This window comes from Rhinichthys klamathensis, unplaced genomic scaffold (assembly GCF_029890125.1).
Source record: "Rhinichthys klamathensis goyatoka isolate OS25496 unplaced genomic scaffold, OSU_Roscu_1.1 h1tg000104l_1, whole genome shotgun sequence".
Taxonomy (NCBI): Eukaryota; Metazoa; Chordata; class Actinopteri; order Cypriniformes; family Leuciscidae; genus Rhinichthys; species Rhinichthys klamathensis.
In genome coordinates, this window is record NW_026606643.1 from 2,158,695 (window position 1) to 2,185,433 (window position 26,739).

Sequence of the window (26,739 nt, forward strand, 5' to 3'; positions counted from 1 at the left end):
GATTCTGGGTAAATAAAATCAGATAAATACAATAAAAATACAAAAGTGTTTTCTTAAAGTTTATTGTATATCACTAATCAAGGCACATTTGCATCTTTGTATAAAACAATGATAAAGTAGAATGTCAAATCAATGCATTTTGGAGACCATTTCAAATATTAATATTAAAAAAACAACAAAAAACATACAAAACATTTACAAAATTGTCATACACAATTACAGCACTTGAAATCTGCTTGTATGAAGCTCTTTTTGAATAATCTCTAGGCCTTTTTATGTGTGGACAGACTAACAGCAAGATAACAAGAACAGCAAATTTCTAATGTCCTAAAAAATAAAATATTATGTTTTTATGTCCTCTGGTCTTAATAGGAACCATATACTGTAGGTGATTTGAAGTGTTTCTGTGTGCGTAAGTGTTGTGGTAAGTGCAAGTTTTAATGACATAATTTTCAGCAATTAGTCACAGCTAAAAACAGCATCTTACTTATTCACAGCTTCACTTCATCTCACTTATTTCTATGTGAAATATTTTTAAGCCCTGCTAAGAATACTTCTCCAAGTACTCCTTTATTATGCAATATTAAAACTCGCCGAAGCTTGGCGGTAAGTCACGGTAAATATACAATAGAATAAGGGCCTTTAGGGGCTCTGAGTCTCCTCGAATATGCTTCGATACGTCTGGGGTATGCTGTCAGCCACCGGTGTCTCACTGTGGGAGAAAAGAGCCGGTCTGGTCTTAACTGGGATACGCAGGAAGCGTCCAGAGGTGACAAGGTCTCCGTAACCACGGGCATGAGAGAAAGCATAACCAGATCGCCGTGTGCTGATTCGTCTCCGGGGGAATTTGCGAGGCAGCGGCGCAGGGACAGCTTCGGCCTGTCGGACTTTATGTCGCACCTGTAGAGCGGAAGACAGATATAAGAAGAAAATATACAGAGAGTGGAAAGGAAAGAATATCATTAGTAATGAAGAAGCAGGAAGAAGGAAAAAATGAATGATTCCTGCTCATGAGATTATGACCCCACTGATTGTGGATTCCAGAAATAACCTTGACATTACGCCTCAGCATGAAGCCGCCGTGCCACTGCATCCCACAGCTCTGACTCACTCTACACATGCGTTCTACTCATAAAGGGAGGCAGATCTCGCATTGTCATCCTGTACTGAGTACTGGCGCATTGCCTGAGAGACTTTGAATGTGCTTTTAGAACAGAACTATATTTTAAATTTCTTGACAAATTTCTTTTTTGCTCACCAGCCACTGTGGTTACTAGCCACTCAACGTTTTCACTGGCCACAATTTTGACATCGATACCATAGGGGAAAAACTGCCATATAGATTTTTTTTTCTCAAAATTATCTCATAATTTGGCATAATTGATTATTTTATTATAATTAGGCTGCTGTCACTTTAAGACCTGATGCAAAGAAAGAAAGGTGTTTTCTTTCTCAGCTGTTTACGTTCACTTAAAACATAACTGACTGTGTTTACGTGAATACTCACCAAGACGGGCATTTTGACATTATTTTGTGTGTATTTGTCTGTTTAAGTGCAATAAGCAGTGAAAAAAACAACAACTAAATTTAGTAGTTAAAGGTGGCTTTATGTGCATGCATTTTTGGTGTGAGCACAAAATCTACGGGAATTAGTAAAATTATGCGCGATCGACGCCGAAGTTCAAGCCATCACACAATACTCTTAAGTAAAAAAACAAAACAATTTAATTTCATGTCTCGTAGGTTCATAAATTGCAATGTTGTAGTCAAGACAAAGACCAGAGGAGGTCTTGAGTCCAATTCACCCTTCGCCGGGAGTTTGATTGACAGGCGATCCGACCAATCGTAATCCGCCGAATCCGTCATTTTGTCAGACAAAGCAGGAGAGTTAGTAGATTAACGGTGGACTTGAACTTGAAAAACGGTGTGTACTTATGTCTTTCTGCGGTTTAAACAACATTCCTTCTGATGTTCATTCATGTTTATTTGATGCTATAAATTGACTAGAAGGAAGAGATGATCGGTTCATGAGCAGCTTTAACTGAGGTGACAGTGATCTGTCACCACACATTAAAGAGACACAAAACGGTATTTATTGTTTAAATTTCTTTAAAAAATGACTAAATTTGAAAGTTGAGACTTTGTTTCATATGAAAAGAAACCTGCTCTGTCCTGTCTGTCAGCGTGTTGTCAGTGTCCTCTTTTCTCTGCGATGTATATTTCACTGCGTGAGAACATGATGTGTGGTGTGAGAGAGCCATGGCTTGTCGGACGTAGCAACAATAACTGAAGAGAGAGGGTCTTTGCGAACCGTCAATTGTTTAAGAGCCCATGAAAATATGGTCTCGCACTATGGTATCGAGTACATCAATGATAAATTGTATTACTGAAGGAAATAGTATCACTGAAGGAACTGGTTGAATCACCCACCTTGTCATTGATAGTGGGCTTGAGTTGGATGAAGAGGAACCTTTTTGCCACCACAGGCAGCGAGCACAATATGGTGGTCAGAAAGATGGTCAGCCACACGTTCGGCTGGTTTAGGGAGTTTCTCGCAGTGCCTGAGAAAGATTGATTCATTTGGAGCCGTTTAAAACGCACACAAACAGCAGGATAAGCAGATGTGTTTAGGAGGGAGGGACACTCACCAATGAAAGGAACAAAAGACGTGAAGATCAAGTACATGCCGTTGCTGTACATGGTGAAGGTGACGGCAAAATACACAGACAGACTGCCCCACAGGAAGAACTGATTCACTGCTGTCCAATAGTATGTTTCCAAACCCAGCTTAAACACACATAAACATGGTGTTTATATACATGAGAACATGTACACTACCATTCTACATTTGGGGTCAGTAAGGTTTTTATTTATTTATTTTTGTATAATGTTACAAAACATTTCTATTTCACAAAATGCACCTTTGAACTTTCTACTCTTCAAATAAAAATGTATCATGGTCGGTTTCCACAAAACTATTAAGCAGCCAACATGTTCAACAGTGATGATAATGAGAAATGTTTCTTGATCATCATATTAGACTGATTTCTGAAGGATCATGTGACACTGAAGACTGAATGATGCTGAAAATTCAGCTTTGATCACAGGAATAAATTAAATTTTAAAATATATTCAAATAGAAAACAATTATTTTAAATTGCAATAATATTTCACAATGTTTTATTGTATTTTTGATTAAAATATAAATAAATGCAGCCTTGTTGAGCAATAGAGAACTCTTTCAAAAACACCAAAAATCGACCCCAAACTTTTGAATGGTAGTGTATACAGTACAGTGACCTTAAAACTATTTGGATGCTCAAGCCACACTAAAAAATTTATGAAATACTATACAAACACATTTTTTTTAGTAAAACATTTCACAAAAGGAATTGTTAGGTTCCCAAAAATAAGCAAATAATTTTGGGGTCACTATACAGTATGTGTCCAATATGAACGCAATGCATTGCTAAAATGTGCAATGATTATTTTTTTCATCAATCAAACTTTGGAGTATAAGACATGAATATGTGTTAATAACTGTTGTGAATTTTTGTATTTTTTTTGTATAGTGTTGAATGAGAATTTACCTGCACACTGACGGCAATAAGCAGGCAGGTCTGCGCCAGCAGGGCGAAGGACTGATAATCTGCGATGTCTTTGCCATCATCTCTGACGGTGTCGCACATGGCTGCCCAGGGGACGAAGAAGAGGATGAGTGAGCTGTAGCAGCTGTGCAGCAGGATCCTCGCGAAGGCCATCTTACTGAAATACTGGTTCAGCTGTCCCGGAGCGTACAGCTGGGGGTACTGGAAACTCCAGCGGTCATTTACGTCCTGCACACGCACACACGTTCATGAATGAATTTACTTTCAATGTACCATGCTAATCCAGGGGTGGGGTATATTGATATACTGTATGATGACATACTTGATCAAAGAGACTGAGTCCAATAACAGGTAAGGCCGTATACACCAGGTTGTAGAGAGTAATGAACCACTCATCATACACAGTCTACGGAAAGAGCAGAACACACACAAAAAGATTGAATGTATGCTACAATATTCTGAAATCAATTTTTCAATTCACACTTTCACTCAAATTGTTTTGCTGATAATGTCAATTTATTTTATTTGTATTATAATTAATTATTTTAAAAATATACATATTTTATAATTTTATACATAAGTAATATTATAATGTATAATTTATAATTATTTGAACTTAAATTAACTTAATTATACAATAAACACATTTTAGAATGTAAATCTAATATAAATGTTAATGTAATTTAATGTATTCAATTAGAAAAAAAAAAAGCATTTCAATTGGACTGTACAATATATACAATATAATTTAAAATTATCAAATATTGTACACAGAATTGCTGAACTGAAATTAAACTCAATATTCACAAAAAATCTGGAAAATTTTGGAACGAATGGAAGGAAGAGTGTACATTTCGGCACCGTTATGTCAATAATCTCAAAGTGAACAAACATCATCTACTGTATCACTAACTGTAGTACAACCAAATTCATGTGATATAATTTTAAAGATTTCCATCTCACCTGTGCAGAGAAGCCGCAGAAGAAGCCGTACCAGAAGTGGACGAATGTGAAAGTGAAGTTCTTGTAGAAGAAGTAGCGCAGGAACTTGCACATGCGCAGATAGGACCAGCGGCCGTGTACCAACAGGAGGCGCTGGAGGTAACGGAACTGGGCGAAGGAGAAGTCACTGGAGAGAACCGCCTGCATGCCCTCCTGACCACTAATGCCAACGCCAATATGGGCAGCTATTGAGGTCATGAGGAGTTGAAAGATTGTAAACGTTTTTAAACAGACAAGGTTGGTAAGCGATTTTAGCATACTAGTTTTAAGTTTATACATATACTGTTTATGTTGTAACGTTCCTAGTTTTGTCACTGACCCATTGTTTCTTATGAGCGCATATAATCTTACTCTTGCCAGATTACTGTTTGTGTCTTTCACACTCATGCCATCCTTGTGAGAAACACTCACTTTTGATCATGCTGACGTCATTGGCTCCATCTCCAATAGCTAGAGTCACAGCTTTCTTGTGCTTCTTGACAAGTTCCACCACTTGAGCTTTCTGAAGAGGGGTAACCCTGCAACAGATGACCGCTTGGCACATACATGCAGTTCTCAAGAGCTCCAACTCCATGTCCTTCTGTAGAGCAAATGCCTGGGCACAGAATATTGGGATACACAAGGATTAAAACAGCTTCTACTAATCAACTGTTGTATTTTATTGAACTTATGAGGAATGGATCCTCTTTTCGATTAATAAACCAATGTTAGATTTCTCTTACCAGACTGTGGCCGTTAATTACCAGTCCGTACTCCCCATCAACCTTCTCGTCTTCAACCACCTGAGACTTTTTACCCAGAAATCTGCTCTTCTCAATGGGTGGCTCATCCCCTGATTCTGGTGACATCTTTTTCCTGGCATTCCTGAACATAGAGTATGGATCACTTAATTTCAAATGTGATCCATTTGAAATGGTTTAGCGCAGGGGTGTCCAAACCCGGTCATGGAGGGCCACTGTCCTGCAGAGTTTAGCTCCAACTTGCCTCAACACACATGCCTGGAAGTTTCTAGAATGCCTACTAAGAGCTTGATTAGCTGGTTCAGGTGTGTTTAATTGGGGTTGGAGCTGAACTCTGCAGGACAGTGGCCCTCCAGGAGCAGGATTGGACACCCCTGGTTTAGAGATAGATAGATGAAACTCACACAAGCTCCTCTCGCACTTCCTCTGCTGTGCTGGCGGCCACTATGAAGATCTCTTTCATTTCCTCTCTGAGCATATTACAAGAGTAACCAATGTTCTCAGCCGTCTCTGTGGGACATTGCAATGGTTTGCATAATGCATAATTTGCACAATGAGCAGCTGGAAACATCAACTAGACCAGCACCAAACCAGCGTGGAATAAGCTGGTCTTTTGAGAAGTTTAAAGAGCCATTATTAAAAGCTACATTTGTGGTAAATGAACAAGTTAACTCACCCTGTTTGTCTCCTGTCAGCACCCAGATTTTGATGTCAGCTTTGGCGAGTTGCTCAATGGTCTGAGGCACGCCATCTTGAAGTTTATCCTCAACTGCAGAAGCACCAAGGAGCTGAACGCACATATAAACATACTTTATGTAAGAATAAATACTCAGAAATAAGAGAAATCCCATTGGCTTACATTGAAGGATGGACATCTAGAGAAGCAAACAACCGAGCAACGTTTTAGCATTACTGTATGTGTGATGGTGATTTTACCAGCAAATCCTTCTCGATCTCTTCATAAATAGCATCCAGTTTTTCCTCGCGGTCATCCATTGACGTGCTGGCCTCATGATGTCGCTCTCTCCATTCCTCAAACTTGTCTTCATCTAAGTCCTTATAGGCCAAAGCCAGTGTCCTCAGACCCTCTCCAGCATATTCCTGGGATTGTGTTAGTCAAACATGAGTAACTTACACACTCATGGTCTCATGGAAACACAAATGTAACTCACGTTAAGGTGTTCTGTGGTGACCTCCATGAGTTTGGAGGACGATGGATGCAGCCTCTCGTAGATAATTGTGTCGGCTCCCTTACAGTACAGTGTCAGCTTGCCCTCTGGATTACGAACTGAAGAAACACACATATACTAGACGATATTGAAATGGAGATTCAGAATGTTTTGCTGTACCACTAAATCTCTCAAGTCTCACCTATAACAGACATCCTCTTGCGGACGTTGTTGAAGTCCAGCACTGCCAGTAGCTCGTAGGTGGTGGGAACTCCCATCTCCACCACAGAGATGGTCTCTGGGGTACGAGAACGAAATACGAAGCCAAAATTCCTTGCTGCGGTGACCAGAGCCCCCTCATCTGGAGACTGAGCCTGGTAAAATAGCTCTCCTGTGGAGAAAGAGAGAGTTCAGATGCCAGTCTTTATATATTATTCAAAATAAATAATCTAAAATCTGGTCCCAATTTCATTTGAATTTGGATGGATGGATATGAAATTCAATAATTGTTTCTTAAGAAATGTACTATACATTTTGTTATTATAATGATTCTATTTCATTATTAATTTTCATAATTGATGGATACAATTTTCATTGTCAGATGCATTTATAAATTGTTGCAACACTAATACAGACAATAGAGGGGTTGGACAATGAAACTGAAACACTGGCCATTATAGTGTTGGAGGTTCCACGCCTATATATGCGTGGCCAATCTTCACTGATTTTACATTCCATCAGTAAGAGCTGAGTGTGAAGGTTTAATTAGCAGAGCAATTGCACAGCTGCACATAAAAAATTTTAATCCACACAGCATAATGAACAGCACAGTTCAAAAGAGGACAAATTGTTGGTGCACGTCTCACTGGCTCATCTGTGACCAGGACAGCAACTCTTTGGGGTGTAAAGAGAGCAATGGTTTCCAGGGTAATGTCGACATACCACTGCATACTGTAGGACGAACCACATCTAACAGGAGTAACTGTCGACGCAAGAGGAAGCTGTCTGAAAGGGGTGTATAGGTACTAAACCAGATCAAAACTGTACTCATGGTCGGGGCTGCTATCGCCAAACCTTTGGTCCCTCGGGCCAATGCCAAATGTCAGTTTCATTGGTGCCAACATTGCAAATCTTGGGCTGTGGACAATGTGAAACATGTATTGTTCTCTGATGAGTCCACCTTCACTGTCTATCCCACAGCTGTGGGAGTTATGATGTGGAGAAAGCCCAAAGAAGCTTAAAACCTGTTGCTTAGAGTGACGCACGGGGTGGATCAGTGATGCTTTGGGCTGCAATATCATGGCATTCCCTAATATGCTGGATGGACGCAACACTGCCCAGAACTACCGAACCTTTCTGGAGGACCATGTGCACCTAATTCAAGCAATGTACCCTGAAGAAGGTGCCGTGTAGCAGCATGATAATGCACCAACACACACAGCAAGACTTGTGACAGAATGGTTTGATGAACGTGAAAGTGAAGTTGAACATCTACCATGGCCTGCACTGTCACCAGATATAAATATGTTTGAGCCACTTTGGAGTATTTTGGAGGAGCAAGTCAGAAAACGTTTTCCTTCATCAGCATCACATAGTGACCTGGCCACTGTTCTGGAAGAGGAATGGTTCAAAATGTTAAGGACTGTTAAGAACTTCTGTCATTCCCAAGATGAATTGATGCTGTATTGGCCACAAATGGAGACTTTGCACCATACTAATAAATTATTGTGGTCTAAAACCAGGTGTTTCAGTTTCACTGTCCAACCCCTGTATATTTAAAACACTGCATTACAAATGAATGTAATCTGTGTATAAATATGTGAGAATCCATTGTGAATAGCTAATAGTGCTGTAGAGCATGCACTAGATGGCACTCACTCACCTTCTGTTTTTTCCTCAGGCATGACAGTGTGGCAGAGCGCCAGCAGACGGAAGAATGCCCGGACCTCTGGAGAGCCCAACTTCACCGCTTCCACCAGCTTATGGTCATGGAAAGAGAACTTTGGGTCGGCAAGAGAGTTCCAGGAGAAATCAACCTTCTCCGTCTTCTATAAATGAGGAAGAAAAGGGAAAGAATGAGTAAGGAAAAGGGATTTGTTCTTATTCTTAGGGTAATCACTAGAATCACTTTTTACTCAAGTGAATATTAATGAGAAATTATTATTGTCAATTTTGGAACCACTAACCTCAGTGACTTCAACCCTCTGCCCTGCAAAGTCCACAACCTCACCTGAGGAATGTAAAAACAGGTGCATTACTGTATACCTTGTAGTTGAAATTGTTACATGCAGTATGACAACTCTTTGAGCTCTTACCATATGATTTTCCATTGATGGAGCACATGTTGAAGGTCATGATGTTCTGGGTCAAGGTTCCCGTCTTATCAGAGAAGATATATTTGATCTGACCCAGCTCCTCATTGAGAGTGGTCGTCCTGGCTTGGGCTGGTGTGTCACTCTTGACGTAATACATCTTACGATCCCAATCAATGAAATAGCTGTTACCTAGACGAAGGATCTCGACACTATTGACAGGGAAAATCAATTTATGCTCGTCAGCTAATAAGTATGAAATATGGTTAGGTTTAGGATTATAGGAGTTACAAATTATACTACACAACTAAATGCAAGTACTTTAAATGTGCCTATAATACACTAACATGTAGGCTATAGACATATAGTAATACATATGTGGTGTAAAATCGTTAAGCATAGTAGTTAAGGTCACCAAATACTAATTTTATCAGCATAATCATGAAAGATTTAACTAAAAGATCTACATAAATTTTAGAATTGTTCGATGTACTTGGTAGTCATTAAATATCTCTTCATTTTGCATCATAACTTGTTTTGTTTTAAATTTGAACAAAAATGTATAAATAAAAATAATTTGTATAATTTAAAAAAAATCTTGTTTTGACCTCATTGTATATCATTTTAATGAAGTAGAGGACATTTGCAGATGTTTTAACTTCATGTATTGACGATATGTAATATGCATGCAGTAAATGAGATAGTTTTTATTCAACATAAGTTGAGTTCTAACCTGACATAGAGAGAGATGGGCACTACAGTGTTGAGGATGATGACGTAGGACCAGAAGGTGAGAAATGCTGAGAGAGATGCATTCGCCCCATCAGCCCTGGGGAGGAAGGCAATGAAGGAATTCCCTTCCTGGTATTCCCAAATGGCATTCCCAATAGACAAGATGGTGCACATGAAGGCCAGAAAACCAAAAATCTAACAAACAAATGAACAAGATTTGAAACATAACTTTCAAACATAGACCAAAAATAGTTCTAAAGATATTTACATGAATCTACTCACAAATATCACCAGGACATTCATGAGATGATCAATGCTGGTTCTCTTGAAGACGGATTTGCCAGAGTTCTGCATGAGCTTAGTGTCAGGACCTAACCAGATTTGAACAGAGCTGTTAAACTGTATTTTAATCTGAGAAACTTTGGGCCAGATTTACTAACAGCTTGCTCCAGTGCAAAGTCAGGATTTACTAAAGACACGCAGTGAAAAATTAGCAATGAAAAGTTGCAGACATGTGGCTGACCTTACCGAATATGCAGGAGTTTCCTTTTCAGACCCAAAATTCATAGGAGGAGAGTATTTAAATAAATCATGCAATGTGATTTAGGTTTGCAGTAGTCCATTTACAGGGTGTTTTGCACATTATTTAACACCCCAAACAAGCATGTCTCACTCTCAACCCTTAAAAGCATGCCTGGGGTCTTTAGTGACCCGGGTCTATTCACTACCATCCTCCTCCTCATTCATTTTTTAAAGTTAGACATCAACCTTTTTAGTTTTCCTCAATCAATTAATTCTAAACAATATAACAAGAAATTATAAAAGAATGCCTGTTTTCCCATTAATTTTTTTGTAAAATTTGTATCGGTTTGCTAATGACCCGAGGTGTGTAACAGTGTAAGTATATTTTTTTCTGCAGAACAAAAATTGAATCTTTGAGTGCAATTAACCTTTATTCCACAAAGTGGCAATGTCTAATACACAATGATGAAGTGGCATTTCACTCATAGTTACCGCAGGCAGAAAACAAAAGAATAGACAGTATCATCAGCAAAACTTGAAATGGCTTAGCGATTTACTGCAGAGCAAGTACTGAACACAATCAAATATTACTGTCACTGTCACTTGATGGTGGATCTGGTGACGAAGCTATCAGCGATCAAAATGTTGATTTTGAAGATGTTGAAAAAGATAGTTTTGAGAATATGTTTGAGATGGCGAATATGAGCCAGATGCCGAATGTACTGGGAAATGAGCTCTGACGAGAACAGTATGATGGTATAAAACATCTGCTCAAACTGAACTCTTCCAAGCTCCAAAAGGAAACAAAATATGATTTATTTTATTCTTCTGTATTTGTTACTCTATTAGGAGAGTTTTATATTTTAGCGACAGGTAGAGATCCATCCGTGTTAGATATAGTTCCGGGTCGCTAAAGACCCGAATATGTAATAATGGCGAATTGGCGAAATATTCATGCATTTAAGGGTTAAACAATTTTGCGCTTAACATGCTACGATAGTTGCTATAGGAGGAGCCACGACAGAGAACAGATAGAGCGTGAAAGAAGGGAGAAAATTTATTTGGCATGCAGAGGAATAAGTTATTGTTGCTCTTGGTAGATTGCGTTAGTCATAATGGAAATGAGCGGTGGCATCTGTGTTCTTTAATATGCACATTGTCAGTAGATCACCCGCAAAACTTTCCACTCCCATTGGCACTTTTGTGGGAATGCGGTTTCACTCTAATTTGCCCTGTTCAGTAAACAAGCTCTTTTAATATAAGCATAATACGTCAATTTTCAGTATGATTCCGCACCTCCAAACACCACCAGGCCGAAGCACCACTCTGTGTTTCTGAGAGTACATCCTCTGAGAAGAATCCTCTCATTATCCACGGAAAACGTCTCTCCTCCCAGCGTCAGAGTGCCTGTGAACTTATCCAGCCGGTTGTTTGGAGGCTCACAGCGCATCTCACCTGAGACATACAGCATTATATATTTAATATGCCGACACCAAACAGGGACACATTTAGTCTAAATATCAAAGTTATGCTGAAATAAAATTTTGAGCCCTTAATTTATAAACATGAATGTGATTCTAGACAGTAGACATGTTTTTGTACAATTCAACTTTAACAATGTCCAAGCAAACACTCAGAACACCATAGAAATCACTTAGCAATACCTAGCAACCTGATATCATGCAGTTACTGTATGAGTGTCACTCACCATTGAATGCTGCTAGTCTCTGGATGTCATTGCCCAGGTCACCTGTGATTGTCAGAGCTTGTTTCACCTTCAGGTTCGTCTCTCTGTGAAAGACAGGGAAAGAGAGATGGATGATGGCTCCGGTACAGTTATTACAGATGAAGTCCATGTTTACATGCACATGCTGAGCTACTGACCCGTCCAGCTCAGCTGTCTCTATGTAGATGAGGTTGAGGGGTTCACTACTAGAGAGCAACAACAGATCCGCCTAGAGCACAGGAAAAACAGGCAAGTTACTTTTTTAAGTTGCTTACAAAGATGTAATGACTTATAAAATAATTAATCATGTTTTTTTGCACTGTACAAATGTTGGCAATTCACAGTTTTCACAGGACATCACAGCCAGGAACGCTCACCTGGAGGGCAAAACAAGGCTTTCCTCCATTTTCCTCCGCCAGTCATTTTTACCAGGTTTGTACTAAGTACTAACGTTGCAAGAAAGACCAAATTCAATATACACCTTACTGATGATGCATACAGGCAAGCAGATGAACCCAGAATATAAACACAATGCGCAGTTTCTCATTAATCGTTTTTTCCATAGAAAACGCTGAACTGTTTAGTGCTTTGCGTTCCTATTCTGGGCTCATCTGCTCGCCTATAAATAGCATAAATCATCAATAAGGTGTATACTGAATTTGATCTTTTACCTTCACGGTTACTCATGTGTTACTCATGTTATGTGTTTTAGAACATCTCGCTGTTTTTAGTGATTGAAATAGTGCAGCAGGTGCTGTATATGAATCACAAGTGCACAAAACATGCAGTTTGTTCAGCTATTTTGGTTTTTCTTCTTTTGAGATGGCTATAAAAAATTAGATGAGATGAAACTGTCTGGCCTGTGCTGCAGTTCTATGGATGTTTTGCCCTCCAGTCACATGACTGAAAACTATTAATTAAAAATTGTGGTAAAATAATAGCAAGAATCCAATAGTTATATTATATTATATTATATTATATTATATTATATTATATTATATTATATTATATTATATTATATTATATTATATTACACTCACCGGCCACTTTATTAGGTACCCCATGCTAGTAACGGGTTGGACCCCCTTTTGCCTTCAGAACTGCCTCAATTCTTCGTGGCATAGATTCAACAAGGTGCTGGAAGCATTCCTCAGGGAGTTTGGTCCATATTGACATGATGGCATCACACAGTTGCCGCAGATTTGTCGGCTGCACATCCATGATGCGAATCTCCCGTTCCACCACATCCCAAAGATGCTCTATTGGGTTGAGATCTGGTGACTGTGGAGGCCATTTTAGTACAGTGAACTCATTGTCATGTTCAAGAAACCAATTTGAAATGATTAGAGCTTTGTGACATGGTGGAAGTAGCCATCAGAGGATGGGTACATGGTGGCCATAAAGGGATGGACATGGTCAGAAACAATGCTCAGGTAGGCCGTGGCATTTAAACGATGCCCAATTGGCACTAAGGGGCCTAAAGTGTGCCAGGAAAACATCCCCCACACCATTACACCACCACCACCAGCCTGCACAGTGGTAACAAGGCATGATGGTTCCATGTTCTCATTCTGTTTACGCCAAATTCTGACTCTAACATCTGAATGTCTCAACAGAAATCGAGACTCATCAGACCAGGCAACATTTTTCCAGTCTTCAACTGTTCAATTTTGGTGAGCTCTTGCAAATTGTAGCCTCTTTTTCCTATTTGTAGTGGAGATGAGTGGTACCCGGTGGAGTCTTCTGCTGTTGTAGCCCATCCGCCTCAAGGTTGTGCGTGTTGTGGCTTCACAAATGCTTTGCTGCATACCTCGGTTGTAACGAGTGGTTATTTCAGTCACTGTTGCCCTTCTATCAGCTCGAACCAGTCTGGCCATTCTCCTCTGACCTCTGGCATCAACAAGGCATTTCCGCCCACAGAACTGCCGCTCACTGGATGTTTTTTCTTTTTCGGACCATTCTCTGTAAACCCTAGAGATGGTTGTGCGTGAAAATCCCAGTAGATTAGCAGTTTCTGAAATACTCAGACCAGCCCTTCTGGCACCAACAATCATGCCACGTTCAAAGTCACTCAAATCAACTTTCTTCCCCATACTGATGCTCGGTTTGAACTGCAGGAGATTGTCTTGACCATGTCTACATGCCTAAATGCACTGAGTTGCCGCCATGTGATTGGCTGCTTAGAAATTAAGTGTTAACGAGCAGTTGGACAGGTGTACCTAATAAAGTGGCCGGTGAGTGTATATTATATTATAATTATTCATTTTTTGCAAAGTTCTTTGGAGAACAGTTCTGGCACAGTCTTATTTTAGTATTATTTATATACTATTATAGAATATTTTGCTTTTATTTTTATATTTTCAGTTTTTGTTTTAATTTTAGTTTTAGTAATTTTGTTATGTGCTTTAGTCATTATTTATACTAGTTATTTATACATTATTTATTATAGTCATTTTAATACTTCAACTTGTTAGCTGCCAAAGCAACATTTCCAAATTATGTTTTAGTTTCTAAAGTTTTAAACTTTTCATCTAATATTCACATTTTATTTTGTTTCAGATGTATTTCAATGAAAACTATTTTTAATAGTTGTAGTTAACAATAACAACACTGTTCTGGCTATCACCCACCAGCTAGTTGTTAACCATAATTTAAAAAAAAAAAAAAATGTTTAATAAAAGTAGCGTTTAATATCAATACTATAAACTTACTGTGACAAACTCATTGTTTTCCAGCTTGATAATGTCGCCCACTTGAACATTCATCCATTTTTCACTTTTCAACCTGTTTGAGAACATGAGATTTTATTCACCGCCAAATTCATTTTGGAAAATACATTTTGGGAAAAAAAATATGATAAAAGTAACATCATATACACAGAGGTTGAACACTTACTCTCCATCAATAAGCACGTCCACTTTTCTGTTGTTCACATGATTGTCGTTCTTGTGTCTGGTCTATGTTGTAGGGTGAACATAAAACACAAGGCAACAGAGAGACAAATATGAGCGGACAGTCACATTATTGTCAGTATTGGACAAGGACAGGAAGTAGACTCACAATGTCGTCAGAGAGATCTTTGGCTAGAGTTATAGACAGCACCAGCAGCAGTGGAACTACAGTAGTGAACCAGGACAGAGACGAGATTTGAGGAATCAGCTGTCCAACACAAACACGGTCAAGTATGTTAGAATTCCTCTCATTTTATAAAACCTATTTCTTTCAAAATATACTTTAGTAATTTCAGAGCAAAATTTTAAGATAATAATGAGGTAATCTAGTTAAGATCTATTTGACGAGTTACCTGTAAGAGGAGAAGAAAGACGAAGTAGGCATTGGCCAGTCTCTGAAACTGCTCAAACAGATTGAGAGGGAGGAAAGTGAAGATGTTGTACTTGGAGGTCTTGATGGCATTGTTCTGTAAGGACATAAGAAATGCTCACGATATACTTCAAAAATTGATTTTTTTTTAAGTGCTCCTATTATGCATTTCGGATATTACTTTTCATGCAGTGTGTAATATAGCTGTTTATGAATGTAAAAGGTCTAAAAAATGTAAAAGATCAAAGTGAGGATAATTGTCTCCTAAAGGAAAGAACTTTTCTCGTCCGTAATCCCAGTCTGTCTTCCTGCTCAAACCTATGTAAGTGTCAGGTTCTGTCACTTCTGTCTAGTCTATTTCTTGGTTTTGTGACAGAGCCCTGACACTCCTGTTTTGTCATGTCTTTGTGTGGGCGCGCGGCTTCAAGGGTTCTGGTTCGTCGTCGTAATCCTACCCTGTTATGTTCCTCCTGTGTGTTGTCAAGCTAAGCTAAGTCAAGTCAAGGTGAACATAAAATCAAGTGTTGTTTTCCCTCTCGGGGTAGTTTTTGTCCGCATTTTGTTTTATTTTTATTATTAATAAAAAAAGCCCTTGTTTCCTGCACTCGAGTCCTCGCGACTTCCACCTACCCAAAACCTGACAGAACGAACCAGCCACTAGAGGACTCAGCAGAGAATGGGCATCTTCCTGTTTCCATCTCCTAGCCCTTGCCCCTCCGCTCGTCAGACAATGGAGCGCTATGGCAAGCTTTTCACTTTGCCAAGGGGAGTCCACAGTAAAAAAGTTTGCCCACCAGTTTGTCATCACTGCGGAGGGGCTTGACCTTAACAACACAGCGCTTTATTTCAACAACAACACAATACTGTCTTTCTGGCAGTTTGTGGGGTATGTGTATACCACCGTGGGGAAGAGGGTGGCCTTCCGCCTCTTGGCCCACCTCCCATTCACCTCACAAACTGCCAGGTCCCCAGTACTCCGATATCCCCTTCGGGCAGAGGGAGGAGGAAGAACGGGTCCGCCTCATCTGCCACCTACCCAGAGGTGGCTAAGCACAACGCAGCCTTTTCCGTGGCGGCTGGGGCCGCTGCATTCTCATTGCTGCAGCTTCCCCAGAGATGGCTAATATTGCAGGTTCCCCAGAGATGGCTAATATTGCAGCTTCCCCAGAGATGGCTAATATTGCAGCTTCCCCAGAGATGGCTAATATTGCAGCTTCCCCAGAGATGGCTAATATTGCTGCAGCTTCCCCAGAGATGGCTAATATTGCTGCAGCTTCCCCAGAGATGGCTAATATTGCTGCAGCTTCCCCAGAGATGGCTAAAATTGCAGCTTCCCCAGAGATGGCTAATATTGCTGCAGCTTCCTCAGAGATGGCTAATATTGCAGCTTCCCCAGAGATGGCTAATATTGCAGCTTCCCCAGAGATGGCTAATATTGCAGCTTCCCCAGAGATGGCTAATATTGCTGCAGCTTCCCCAGAGATGGCTAATATTGCAGCTTCCCCAGAGATGGGTAATATTGCAGCTTCCCCAGAGATGGCTAATATTGCAGCTTCCCCAGAGATGGCTAATATTGCTGCAGCTTCCCCAGAGATGGCTAATATTGCAGCTTCCCCAGAGATGGCTAATATTGCAGCTTCCCCAGAGATGGCTAATATTGCTGCAGCTTCCCCAGAGATGGCTAATATTGCTGCAGCTTCCCCAGAGATGGCTAAAATTGCTGCAGCTTCCCCAGAGATGGCTAATATTGCAGCTTCCCCAGAGATGGCTAATATTGCTGCAGCTTCCCCAGAGATGGCTAATATTGCAGCTTCCCCAGAGATGGCTAATATTGCAGCTTCCCCAGAGATGGCTAATATTGCTGCAGCTTCCCCAGAGATGGCTAATATTGCTGCAGCTTCCCCAGAGATGGCTAAAATTGCTGCAGCTTCCCCAGAGATGGTTCATATTGCTGCAGCTTCCCCAGAGATGGCTAATATTGCTACAGCTTCCCCAGAGGCGGTTATACCCTCACCGCCTCGCCCTCGCAAGCGCAGGAAGAGGAGGGCTTCTGTCGCTCCTCTTCGTCCGGTGGTCCAGCAGGACCCGACTTCGGTGGTCCAAGTCCGGTGGTCCAGGAGGATCCGACTTCAGTGGTCCCAAGCCCGGTGGTCCCAGAGCCATCCACTCTCCCTGTCGCGCCCCCAGTGGAGGCCAAAGAGGCTGCAGCACCACTTCGCTCTTGGAAATGGAGAAGGAGGAGGGCTTCCTGCATCCCACAAGGCCCAGTGGCCGCCCCAAGCTCCATGCCCTGCCGGAGCCGCCCAAGCTCCTTGTCCTGCTCGCTCCGACAATGCTGCCTGTAATGCCTGCTCCAGGTGGCGTCCCTTTAGAGGAGGGGTAGTGTCAGGGTTCTGTCACTTCTGTCTAGTCTATTTCTTGGTTTTGTGACAGAGCCCTGACACTCCTGTTTTGTCATGTCTTTGTGCTCGAGAGCGCTCGAAGCCGCGCGCTCTCTTGTCTGTATGCCTTGTTACATGTGCGGGGCGTGGTTTTTGGATCCCGGCACGCCAGTCTAGTTCGGTTTCGGTTCTGTGTCAGGATTCAGACATTCATGCTCTGCGTGTTTCTGTCGTGCTATGAGCTTTCGCTCATTCTCGTGCGCTCTGTCTTGTCGTGTGAGCGTGCGGTTTTGAGTTCGCTCGGACCGTACGCTCTTCTGTCTGCGTGTGTTTTTGTGTTCTGTGTAGCATGCGGTTCGTGTTTACATCGGCCGCGTGCTTTCATGTCGTGTTTTGTCTTGTCCTGTGTAGCACGGCTTGTGTTTACACTAGCTGTGTGCTTTCATGTTGTCATGTTTTGTGTGAATTGGCTGCATGTTCATGTCGTGTAGCTTTGTAACAAATTTGTATAATTCCACCCTATGGTCTGCATTGGCTGCCTGTGGACAATGTCTACTTTGACCCTCAAACTCTGCAGTTGTAGCTGAGACTGGAAGATTTTGGTTCCTGTTATTGACATGTCGAGAAGACACTGTTTTCTGTGCTGCGAAAAGCGAATCCACTTTGATGCACTTCCAAAAGATGAGGACTCTGGCTCGAACTGATACGGTAAAAACGACACCATCATTATTTTTCGTATCACTCTGTATCAAGTGCTGAGGAAATGGGCATTTCGGTTTCGACACTCGTGGTAAGCTGTGGCAGAGTAGACCAATCACAACAGACTGGGTCATCTGACCAATCAGAGCAGAGTAGACCAATCACAACAGACTGGGTCATCTGACCAATCAGAGCATAGTAGACCAATCACAACAGACTGGGTCATCTGACCAATCAGAGCAGAGTAGACCAATCACAACAGACTGGGCCATCTGACCAATCAGAGCAGAGTAGACCAAATCACAACAGACTGGGTCATCTGACCAATCAGAGCAGAGTAGACCAATCACAACAGACTGGGTCATCTGACCAATCAGAGCAGAGTAGACCAATCACAACAGACTGGGTCATCTGACCAATCAGAGCAGAGTAGACCAAATCACAACAGACTGGGCCATCTGACCAATCAGAGCAGAGTAGACCAAATCACAACAGACTGGGCCATCTGACCAATCAGAGCAGAGTAGACCAATCACAACAGACTGGGTCATCTGACCAATCAGAGCAGAGTAGACCAATCACAACAGGGTCATCTGACCAATCAGAGCATAGTAGACCAAATCACAACAGACTGGGCCATCTGACCAATCAGAGCAGAGTAGACCAAATCACAACAGACTGGGTCATCTGACCAATCAGAGCAGAGTAGACCAATCACAACAGACTGGGTCATCTGACCAATCAGAGCAGAGTAGACCAACCACAACAGACTGGGTCATCTGACCAATCAGAGCAGACCAATCACAACAGACTGGGTCATCTGACCAATCAGAGCAGAGTAGACCAATCACAACAGGGTCATCTGACCAATCAGAGCATAGTAGACCAAATCACAACAGACTGGGCCATCTGACCAATCAGAGCAGAGCAGGCTGTTGGACAGGAGGGGTTTAGAGAAACTGAATTCTTTATTGAACCCTTTCAGACAGTGCATGTAAGAAAAGAGGTGATTCTGCCATCTATATTATGAGAAAATTTAAGATCCATGTAAACATTAAAAAAGCAACAAAAAAAAAATCTTTAAAAAAAGAACCTTTAAAATAGAATAATGGGGGCACTTTAAAAAAAGTAAATATATATTTCTACTCACCGCATACTTAAACGACAGGTTGAATTCCCTGTCATTAGCTCGCAAATGCCTCTCCTCTGAGGTAAGTAAAAAAAAAAATATATAAATAACATTAAAACATTAGGAAAATAAACTATAAAGTGGTTTTATTTCAAGTTTCAAACAATGCATGCAGTGTAGTTATGATATACCTTCTACTTTCTTTTTCTTCACGTTAATTCCACACGCAGACAGCAGGGAACCCATGTTTCTATGATCAAATCATCACGCTGATAAAGAGAAACCAAACCATGAAAACACATTAAAAATAATAATAATAAATTAAATAGTTCTTAAAAACATTAAACATGAAGAAAACTACAAAAAAATCTTCTAGTATAGAATAAAGAGCTGTATAATCTCACATTTAGGGGCCGGTCAGTGTATCTAATGCATAGAGGTATGTTTATTGTACTATCTACTGTTTCATGATCTTTGATTTTGAACAATTAAAAATACTTCTAAAGCATTTATAAATCTTGATTAATGTTATTTTCAACATTTACTAATATATAACTAAAAACAAAAGTTGTGTCTGTTAGTATAATGGACTGGTGCTAACATGAACTATCAAATGAACCAATAACTAACATTAACAATGATGCATAAATATAGTAACAAATGTATTGCTTATTGTTAATGCATTAACTAATGGGACCTTGTTGTAAAGTGTTACCATTTGATTTAATAGGTAACAGACACCATAATTGTTAGAATTGAGAATTTATTTAAATTAATTTAAGTTATTATTAAATTATTATTATTATAAAAAAATATCTATCTATCCAACTGCTTGTCTATGCAGTGTTCATGAATGCATGAAATTATAAATACATTTTATTCTAATAATTTATTCAATTGAAGTATTTCATTAATATATTACAATTTTATGTTCAAAGAAATATTTGCCCTCATTTAAGTTTAAAACAAATCGCCTGAAAATGAATAAATACCATGTGACCATATTTATGTGTTTGTTCTATAACAGTCTGTAGAGGTTTTCTGTAAAAAATCAGGTTCATTAGTCTCAAAGCTGAATTGTGGTCAGTTTAAGTTACAGCTCATCCAACAAAACCTACATTAAATTAAACTGCTCATCGTCTCATCGTAATGCATTATGATCTTTCTGTTAGTGTCTAGCTGTGGTTAATGATAAACTGGCAGAAAGTTCAGTGTATTTTACAGCTCTCTTCTTATCAGGGCAGGTTTTTGATGAGAGGAACATGTATTTACACATATAGGCCTCCACATACATGTACTGTCGCTGTGCTTCCTGATCTCATAGATTATGTTCCTGTCAGCCATTTTCGTAGATGTAAGCATTTGTTCATATAACACAGAGACATTCAAGCTTGATCTTAAACAACACTCTAAAATTCTGGGTTGTTTCAACACAAGGTTGGGTCAAATATGGACAAACCGACCCGTTGGTTTACATTTTTTAAACTAATTCTTAAACCTAATGGTTGAGGTTTTCCATATTTTACCCAAACATGGGTTGAAACAACCCCACATTTTTTTGTAATTACTATTAGATGCCTCTAGACTATCATACCTTTGTCTACATGTCAAAAACGAAGACTGAAAATGATTACATAAAAAAAAATACTGTAAATGGAAAAGGCTATACTGTATGAAATAAAAATGAAACTGGCCAATCTGAAACTAGTGAAAAGTGTTGTATACGGCCAACAACCCTGAACATTAGACCAAACTCACCTTCATCTCACTCTTTATCTAATCTAATATTATTATGATAGCTCAAAAGTCAACACATCGCCAACGCCCATGTAAAGAATTGCTGTGAAGAATCAAAAATGGTCGACCGTTTAAATTAAAATAATTTATTTCCAAGCAAAATAGGTTTAACATAACATCAGTCCTTTCAAATATAAGTTCTCAACTTTTCTGATGCATGTCATCAAATTAAACGCTATAACATTAGAAAATGATGACACTGCAATATAAAGCTCCCAATTATTAAATGATTATTAATTATAATATGTTGTTAACTTGTTATTAAAAACTTGAAGCTGTGGTTGCTAGAACATTAACATAATAAGTGTTACTGTTTCCTGGCATTATGGAAGGGTATTGCGAGACCAAGGGTATTGTACCATTTATGATATGGTAATAAACAGACTTAAGCTAAAATCATTTGCTTAGTATTTTGAAATATAATTACCACCATAATGACACATTGGAAGGCTACATTATTACATAACTAAGTTAAAAAAGGCCTTTTTATCAGCCATGTAAAATTACTACAATGAATAACACAGTGTTACAGTACATGTGAATTTCAATAAATGCACTAAAAACAGAAAATGTATACGTAGCACAAAACACTCCAACCCACATAAATAATAACAAGAACTATGTAAATAAAACAAATGTGATGGCACAAAACACACCAACACACACACTATATATATATATATATATATATATATATATATATATATATATATATATATATGCGTGTCTGTGTGTGTGTATAATCAAATTATTTGTTACTTTTCATTCAATCACATGTATTGTATTTTTAAATATGATTTTATGGTAAGGTTACTTATGGCTAACTAATTAACTGTTTTTTTTTTTCCATATCAATCTATAATTGTTATATTCTATTAGAGTGACTCGATTTTGCCGCATTGACAAGGAACAGTTCAATGACCATAACTAATGTTGGCGGTAAATGGCGTTGGTCTAGAGACCGGTTTCCCCTCGACAGCAGGAAAACACTCGACCCTTCACCATCTATATTCAATAGTCAACAAGGAAAATCACACACCCTTAATGACTGCTTAAAACTCACCACCTTATCTCTTCGCTTTTGACAAATCTACATTCTTCTCTATGTCTATACTGACACACGTATTCATACTCGTTATAATGTTCAGTATTTTTTTAAACTAAGCACACTGCACTGCAAGTGCCTTTAGCTACTGTAAATAAGTAACTTACTGTACTTTCAGAGTGAAAAACCTTCTTCCTTAAAAAGAAAATCTTACAAGATCAACATACTCTCTCAAAAACTCACTAAACATCTATTAAATGATGAAGCTGCACCAGCTAAAGGGGTGTCATACCTGAGTCACACGTTTGCTATCCAAGATCCCCAGAGAAACAGCAGCGTTTCAGAGTAAACCTCCACGCCATAAACATGCGTGGAAAAGGGCACGCAGAACCACACTACAGTTCCCATAATGCAACTGCAAACGAGTCCCCTACTTAGAGTACAGGTGAAAGTTAAGGGTGTAACCTGACATCAGGAAGAGGTTTTCAGGGCTGGGCGGAGCCACCGGCTGCAGTTGTTTCCTATGGAAAGGGTTAATGATTGGACAACTGGTTATGCTTGAAGAAAACGGAGGGATTGTACAGCGTAGCGTGTCCAGGGACAGACAGAAAGCAAACAGTGGATGATCTTTGGACTCTGCTGGGATGGAAGAGGGAAGCTGATAAAACAGTTGGATGAGGGAATGACGTGAGCCAGTCGCTAGAAAACGGCTGCATTTTTATATAATGAAAAATCTTCCAATCTCATTTATATAGTTTAGCTCAAATTTGGACAGCCGTACCAAGAAGAAACTCATTTTATTACTCAAGAGTTTGCTCGTTCACAGCTCAGGAGACAATTCTTCCATTTAATCTAATTGTTGTTTAGGACATAACAACTGACATATTACATAGAACTCTCTCCTATTGGTAAAAGCTATCAAAACACTCCAAAACAGATCATGCTCATGTTCACAGCATACTATATCGCATGTCAGCTGAAGATATGCAAGAAAGAGCTGTTTTATTGCCTCTTTTATTGATACAGATTACAAAGAAAGGGCAGAAGAACAGCAAATGTTGCAAGCCGGATTAAAACTCAAATTTCCTACATGAGCACCATAGCTCAACGAGTTGGCGCATGTGAGCAAACCACTAGGCCACGGCATCAACCTATATACAGTAGTGTGAGACTGAAAGGAATAGTTCACCCAGAAATTAAAACCATGGCATTTACTCACCACCTGTATGATCCATGGATGACAAAAGAAGATAGTTAGGTTCATGCTGTTCTTTTCCAAATCATGAAGGTAAATGGGGACAAATGCTACAAAAGGAGGAGAAAAAACACCATAAAACTTCATAAAAGCAATCCATATTATTTGTTCAGTATATTGTAAGTCTTCTCAAGTCATACCGTAGTTTTGATTGTAGGATGTGCAATGTCAAGTAGCAGGGATCGTAGCTTATCGAAACGCACGTGATTAATTGCGAAGTTTAACCATCATAGAGCGAAAGTTTATCATTTGCATGTGTTTTAGGTCCTGTCAGTTTAAACATTCAAGCGATTTTAAATCAATCGAGCACAAGACGATATGCGAAAGAGACCAAAATTCGGCACTCGTGTGCTGTTATCTGTGTGCCCACATAGAGCAGCACAGACAGAACATAAAATTCCGTTCTCTTCCGAGTCTATTTGTGCTAACGGATACATACACACAAAATTATGTCAAAATGCCCGTCTCGGCAAGTATCCTCCTAAACGTTGAGTTATGCATATAACTACTGTGTAGTTTGAAGACAGGCAAGAGTGAAACACATGACTACGGGAAATATATTCACACCCCGCAAAGTCACTGAACTAAACTTAAAGGACCACATATCCCGTTTTTAAGAGAAAGACAGCCCCTGGTTAAAAAAACCCTGAGATGAGCACAGACTGAGCTACAGTCGCCGCAGTGACATCTGGTCAGCTGGCATCCACACTAAAATCTTAAACCATGCCCATGACATTTCCATGCCCTTGTAGAGTGCACACACACCTCTCCAACTCCTTATATGTGTAACGGAGGCCAGCTAGTAGTTGCTGTGTGAGTAAACCTCACTCCTCTGATGTCAAAAGGCTCTCTAGCGACAGATGCTAGGGGCTGCAGTCTTTAGCCTCCTTGTTAGAGCGCCTGACTCTCACGCCGGAGACCCGGGTTCGAGGCCCGCACAGAGCGGGGCGAGTAGGACCCGGGTGGAGGGGTTACATTGGTGCCGTGACCCGGATGGGAGTGCGGTTTAGGGGGGTGAGTGTAACGGAGGCCAGCTAGTAGTTGCTGTGTGAGTAAACCTCACTCCTCTGATCTCAAAAGGCTCTCTAGCGACAGATGCTAGGGGCTGCAGTCTTTAGCCTCCTTGTTAGAGCGCCTGACTCTCACGCCGGAGACCCGGGTTCGAGGCCCGCACAGAGCGGGGCGAGTAGGACCCGGGTGGAGGGGTTACATATGCTCTAGACATAGCTTTTCTACATTCCAATGTGAAATATGTCAGTTAAGATAGTGGCTTCCATTGGCCTAGTTGGAAAAGACGGCAAAAGACTGGTCAGGCGAGCGGGCTTTAAGCAAGTCTCCTGTCTTCCTCTGAGTCAGAGATTTTACAGGGCAGGCAGTTCAAAAGACACCGCACTCCCGACATGACTTTAGGCGCATACGCTGCATTCGGACGCAACACCACCAAACGCAAATTGGATGTAAATCAAAAGGGATGCATCGAAAGCCCATGAAGATCACCAATGTGCTTCGCTTTTGCCAGTACCAACGACAGGGCAGCATCCTTACATTCAGGCACAAACGGAGGTTCACACACAACCTCCAGGCCTATCATCAGGTCATGACGGCACCATTGAATTTTGTAACGAGCCTAAAACGCAGACCCCTCGTTCCGCGCACCATCCACGTGAGGTAATTTTTGTCAACAGAAGGGTCCATGGCATACAGCCTTTGTATGACTTGATCGCTTGGGAACAAAGTCCACTAGCAAATGCACGTGCCGAATGAGTCTTTCTGCACTTATGGCCAAAGGAGTGTACCTTGAAAAGCTTGTGCTCTCAACTGTGTGGAAGATGAAGCGGAACGAAGAAGTTACATGATGGTCCGCGCACTGTCCGTGTGACGTAATTATCACCATCAGGAGAATCCACGGATGTCCGTGCACACCGTCCGTCTGCAGCCCAATTTTTGTGACCGCGCGGAGTACAACAGCGCATGTGCGAGTGACATGAATAAGGAATTTATTTATATAGCATGTTTCCTATGTACTACCATACACCGCAAGCGCTTTACAATCATCTCAGGGGTCTCTCTTCAACCACCACCAGTGTGCAGCATCCACTTGGATGATGCGATGGCAGCCACAGAACAACGGCACCAGTGCGCTCAACACACATCAGCTATAGGAGAGAGCGCACTTGAAAACTAAAGCACCTTAAAAACAAAATCCACTAGATTTAGTGCACGTGCCGAAAGCATCTTTCCACCCACGCGGCCAAAGGAGTATACTTTGAAAGGCTTGCACTCTCGACTGTATAGTATACCCAGGCCTTTAAGGATTCGGAAGGCAAGCAGGGGAGTGTTCAAAACAGCCGATGACAAGCCGAAACAGCCATTCATTAAACTTCCAGCGTGGAATGGGAGTGACTTTCCTCAGGAAAACTACTCCAAAAAATGTATGTATGTGACGCTCTTACAGCGCTGTCGACCACTCTCCTCTTAAAGAGTTTCTAGTCTGTGTTTTGACGCATTTGTCATCAACTACACATGACATAACCCTACCCAGGGTAATTCCTTCTGTCAACAGATTCAGGCTTCCCAGGGGATCAGGGCCTGAACGCACAATGGCGCTATCGACATTAGCATAATTGTCGTGTGGCATACAGCAAGCTACCGAGCGCCAAGTGCCGGAACCCACGCACAAAGAGGAGAATCCAGCCGTGCACCCGCTATTGAGGCCATGAGCCCCTGCAGTCTCAATACTGTTTAAAAAAAAGCACTCATCTCCCCAGCCAAAACTGAGACAGACAGCCGCGAAAATCTTCTGCCCTCTGTTCGGCTCTGAATCTATCTCCATACCGAGATATAACAGCCCCTTTTGAGATTAATCTGGAATCCCAGAGCTCGTAAATGTAAAACAAGTGCATGTGTTTGTAACACTGCTTGTTCCCTGCTGCCAGGAGCAGCCCGCCCAAATAGGTCTGCGCTCTGATAGCACAGCAGAACCAGCAGTTCCTGCAGATCTTGCAAATATGTGCGGTACTATAGGGACCTAAAAATAGTAGGCAATCCCCTCGACGAAGACCTCAGAAAAATGTTCTGTGCCCCGGATGGATTGCCCTGCTCAAAAAATATGTCGTCAGAGCATTCCTCGCCCGCATCCAGTGAGAAAGAATCATCCCCTCGACAGTCAAAGTTTCGCTTAGACTTAGGGCAGCTAGAGAAACCATGTCGTGAACACTACACTGACACTCCTCGGCCGCCACACCATCGTCCCAACTCTCTGTGGCCCAACCAAAAACCGCAGTGGACCGTGTTTGCCCTG

The 26,739-nt window shown here is 40.7% G+C and overlaps 1 protein-coding gene across 1 annotated transcript; it reads right to left on the bottom strand.

Annotated features, from left to right (window-relative positions):
- Window positions 1-48: 48 nt before the first annotated feature.
- atp8b5b (ATPase phospholipid transporting 8B5b) lies at window positions 49-22,617 on the bottom strand. Its single transcript, XM_056253297.1, has 28 exons — window positions 22,476-22,617; window positions 19,533-19,610; window positions 19,363-19,418; window positions 15,116-15,229; window positions 14,872-14,970; window positions 14,707-14,768; window positions 14,523-14,595; window positions 11,970-12,040; window positions 11,794-11,876; window positions 11,382-11,540; window positions 9,846-9,934; window positions 9,565-9,758; window positions 8,835-9,043; window positions 8,706-8,749; window positions 8,402-8,567; window positions 6,722-6,910; window positions 6,523-6,638; window positions 6,287-6,451; window positions 6,027-6,138; window positions 5,755-5,860; window positions 5,333-5,474; window positions 5,022-5,205; window positions 4,572-4,795; window positions 3,931-4,014; window positions 3,591-3,836; window positions 2,649-2,787; window positions 2,431-2,561; window positions 49-900 (listed from the first exon to the last, which is right to left on the bottom strand). The coding sequence occupies exons 2-28, from the start codon at window positions 19,585-19,587 to the stop codon at window positions 643-645; spliced, it is 3,570 nt and encodes a 1,189-aa protein (XP_056109272.1). The 5' UTR covers window positions 19,588-19,610; window positions 22,476-22,617; the 3' UTR covers window positions 49-642.
- Window positions 22,618-26,739: the final 4,122 nt, after the last annotated feature.

Coding starts and splice junctions, on each gene's coding strand:
- atp8b5b (XM_056253297.1), bottom strand. CDS start 19,587: ATGGGTTCCCTGCTGTCTGCGTGTGGAATTAACGTGAAGAAAAAGAAA. Junction 5,206..5,332: donor TAATTAACGGCCACAGTCTG/GTAAGAGAAATC, acceptor TTCTGTGCCCAG/GCATTTGCTCTACAGAAGGA. Junction 2,562..2,648: donor GTCTTTTGTTCCTTTCATTG/GTGAGTGTCCCT, acceptor AATCTTTCTCAG/GCACTGCGAGAAACTCCCTA.